The sequence below is a fragment of the Cajanus cajan genome, chromosome 10, assembly GCF_000230855.2.
Source record: "Cajanus cajan strain Asha chromosome 10, NIPB_CcT2T_4, whole genome shotgun sequence".
Taxonomy (NCBI): Eukaryota; Viridiplantae; Streptophyta; class Magnoliopsida; order Fabales; family Fabaceae; genus Cajanus; species Cajanus cajan.
In genome coordinates, this window is record NC_138526.1 from 20,547,060 (window position 1) to 20,550,879 (window position 3,820).

General features: G+C 24.6%; 1 protein-coding gene across 1 annotated transcript; it reads right to left on the reverse strand.

The window, feature by feature from the left end:
* Positions 1-1,753: 1,753 nt before the first annotated feature.
* Positions 1,754-3,534, reverse strand: LOC109809477 (late embryogenesis abundant protein 3). Its single transcript, XM_020372808.3, has 2 exons — positions 3,098-3,534; positions 1,754-2,220 (listed from the first exon to the last, which is right to left on the reverse strand). Exons 1-2 carry the CDS (start codon positions 3,440-3,442, stop codon positions 2,077-2,079), a joined length of 489 nt encoding a protein of 162 aa, XP_020228397.1. The 5' UTR covers positions 3,443-3,534; the 3' UTR covers positions 1,754-2,076.
* Positions 3,535-3,820: the final 286 nt, after the last annotated feature.

Consider the following 3,820-nt stretch of genomic DNA (forward strand, 5'->3'; position numbering starts at 1 on the left):
AAAATATCTCTAGATAAAAAAGTGGCGACTCATAATTATTTATTATGAAGGATAAAATAAAATAAATAAAAACATATCCAATTAGTGAAATTTTGATACTTAAAATAGATAAACGATTTATATTTTTTATTTTTTTATAAAAAGAAGGGGACAAGAGGGGCTTTATGAAAATGAAAATCATAAAAAAGGAACATCCCTTTGCATATATGATATTGTTATTGTATAATGATATTAGTATAGATATGTGTGCACACACATGCATGTATATTTATATGTGTATAATTTTTATAAATATTATTAATAAAAATTACTTTATAATTGATATTTATCTTTAAAAGTTATGCTTTTGTTATAAAAAAAATGAAATGAATGATATAAATGATAAAAGATTAAATTATATTTTTAATTTTTTATATTTATTTTTAATATTTAATTTGATCTATTATTTTTAAATGGTTAAATTTGATTCTCTAATTTTTTAAAAATATTCAATATTTTTTTCCATCCAAATTGACACTTAACATTAATAAAATCGAATGGAAAGATAATATTAATTATTTTTTAAAAATTAGAAGACTAAATTAAATTGTTTAAAAATAATAAAACCAAAACCAAATTGAATATTCTATAAATAAAGGAATTAAATTGAAAAAAAAATTATCTAACAATTTTTTATCTAGATAAATTTAAAGTTTATTTTTTAATAATATTTTTTATTAGATAACTTCTTTACTTTGTGATCATATTTTTAATTTCAAGTATTGAATTTGTTCACTCATGATCTTGTCAACGTAAATAAAAGAAAATTCGAATTTATTTAAACATAAAATCTAGATTACTAGACTCTAGAGCCAAAAGGCCCATCAAGTCCAAGTATATCACTATAAATATGGTATTAATGGGATAGGAAAAAGGAGATATGATTATTTAATGGTACAATATTTATTTTATCTGTATTGAGTACTAACTTGAAAATCGGAATGTCTTTACAGATATCCTCTGCCCTCCTTTTTGAGACAAGGATTCAAGAAATTATCAACTCAGCTTGAAAGAAGATCAAGTGTTTGAGAACATTAAAATAAGAGTATTCCCTAACAGAAACACTTAATATATAATTTTTCACATATAAGATTACTATTATATTAAAGATCCAATAGATGCATATTATGACTAGTCATTATGAGTAATATGTTAAAATATGATTATTAAGTCTAGTACACACAAACTGACAATAATAAGAATGTAGATTTTATTTTTGTTTCACAATGATAAATGAAAACTTTTGGAAAATTTAATAAAAAAATATAAATATAAGTTTATGAAAGAATTAAAAAAATAAATAAAAATTATTTATATCAATATTTTTAATAATTTTTTGTATAAACTAAATAATAAATTTTACTGAACAACTTATCAAAGTAAATTCAAAATATCTTTTAAATTATTTATAAAATATTTTATAAATTTATTTAAATACTCTCATAAAGATTGATGGAATAAAATAAAAATAAATACATTATTTATAATCTCATTAAAAAAAACTTACTTTATAAGATGTTAATTAAATTTTATATCTTTTCCATCCTTAGTTGAAGGGTACGTAAAAATAAATCGAGTTGAAGATACCACAGAATTTCACCACTTTCATAAAATCATTCAATACTTGATAAATTGCGGTGTAATGGACTAATCTTGCATGCAACCATCTAATAAATGAACCTCTAATTTAATAAGAAAATAAAAAATAAAAAAATAAAATAAAATAATAATTAATTTATATGATATCATTAATTAATTAGTACATTCAAAAGTTATGAACTAGTTGTAGTCAATAAAAAAATTAAAAAACACTTCAGTACAATTTCATACATAAGTTGGTGCTCACCAACTATTACTTTTTCTTTAAAGTCTTAAAATATATTCCTTAAATTAATTAAATTTACATTAAACATAAATATATATTATCAAAATAAATCTTCAATTTAAAAAAAAAAAACACAACACCAACCACACCACACTCATAAAACTGTAATTAAAATTGATCCTTGAGAAAAAGTATTAGCTAGCTAGCACTCCTCACTTTAGTTGATTTAGATTAGCTGCGGTTGTCATGGATGCCGCCACTCCGCCGGGTTCAGCGACCATTTCTGCCGCAACATGCACCGCCTCAGCATCTTCTTTTGTCACCGCCTTGTCCACCGATAACTTATCGGTCGCACCCTATTAATTCACATCATCTCCATTAAAAATTAATTAATGATAAAAAAAAATACAAGATATGTATAAATATCCTCATTAAAAGTTAAATTTTAAAATTTTCTGTAAAAATTAAGATCAAATATTTATTTTTAATAATTTTTATACAATAAATTTTAAATTCCCATCATTAAATTATACACAAAAATTTCAAATGATTTATTTTTTAAATAATAAAAATTTTACATGATTAATTCTTTTTAGATATATTATTATAAAAAATATTTATTCATATTTTTAAAACAAAATGATATAAACATATTTTAAATATCATATTATAATATAATATTTAAACATGTTTTCAATATTTATTTTATACATTAAAATATTTTATTATTACTATATAATTTTAAAATTATGTAATACGTATATATAATCAAATATGAAATATTAAATAACTTTAAAATTATATAAAATTTAATAAGTACAATCAAATATTATATTATACATTAAAATAATATAATATAATAAACTATTAAATAATTTTAAAATTATATAAAATTTGGTATAGATAATGTTAAATATAAATAATATCACATGATTTAATCATGTAAGTGATTTTGTAATCTTATAAAATTTAATATATATATATATATATATATATATATATATATAATAAAATATAATATTATATATTAAAATAAAACAAAATAATAAATAATTAAATATTTTAAAATTTATATAAAATTTTAAGTATAAATAACATAAACTATATTAATGAGTAAATGAGTTAAATTTTTATTGTATAAAAAAGTATTTACACTTGGTATGATATGAGTCTAAAAAGTATGAGATCTAATTAATATGACCTAATAATGAATCATATGTGCATAGATCTTACAGTTAAGATGTCGGAAAGTTTGGTCTTGTCTTGGGGTCGCATGACCTGACTGTTGAGAGTGGCGGCGGCTTGTGCCGTTTCGCCGACGCCGCCGGACCTCACGGTGGTCTCTCCGGTGGCCCTAATCTCAGCTGCGGCGATTGCATCAGCGTCGTTTTGGTCCACCGCTTTATTGCCGACAGATACAGCCACCGCCTCCAGGGTTTCTCCGATGGTTATCGGGTCACCATCTATGGCCGCTGAACCGAGTCCGGTTGGAACAGCCGGCTCCAAAACGACGCCGTATTTGGTGTCCTTTTCTGGTTGTGCATGACTCATTGTTTTTTCTGGTTGTGCATGACTCATTTTGTTTTTGATGGAGATTGGAGGAGGATTCGTGTTTTCAGAGTTTTCAAGCGTTGAGTTGGTCGTTTGAGCGTGTGTCCCGAGAGATAAGCGTGTTGGAAGTGCATGTTCAACACGTGTTGGTTTCGCAGAGAGACCAAATCTGAACGTGCCGTTTAGTTCTAGTTCTACGTCCACCACACAACTAATTGTTCTTACTTATGTATTCTTACGTATTCTAGCGGCACTGCAATCATGCACGTGGCTTTTAGTGGTGCGTGTTCAAAATGGTGCCCGAACGTCGTATATGCCTAGAACAACGCGAATACGTTTGCCAGTTGCGTAGAATATTGGACAGTATTCATAGGTTTTTAATTTAAATTTTGTTATCAAAGATTT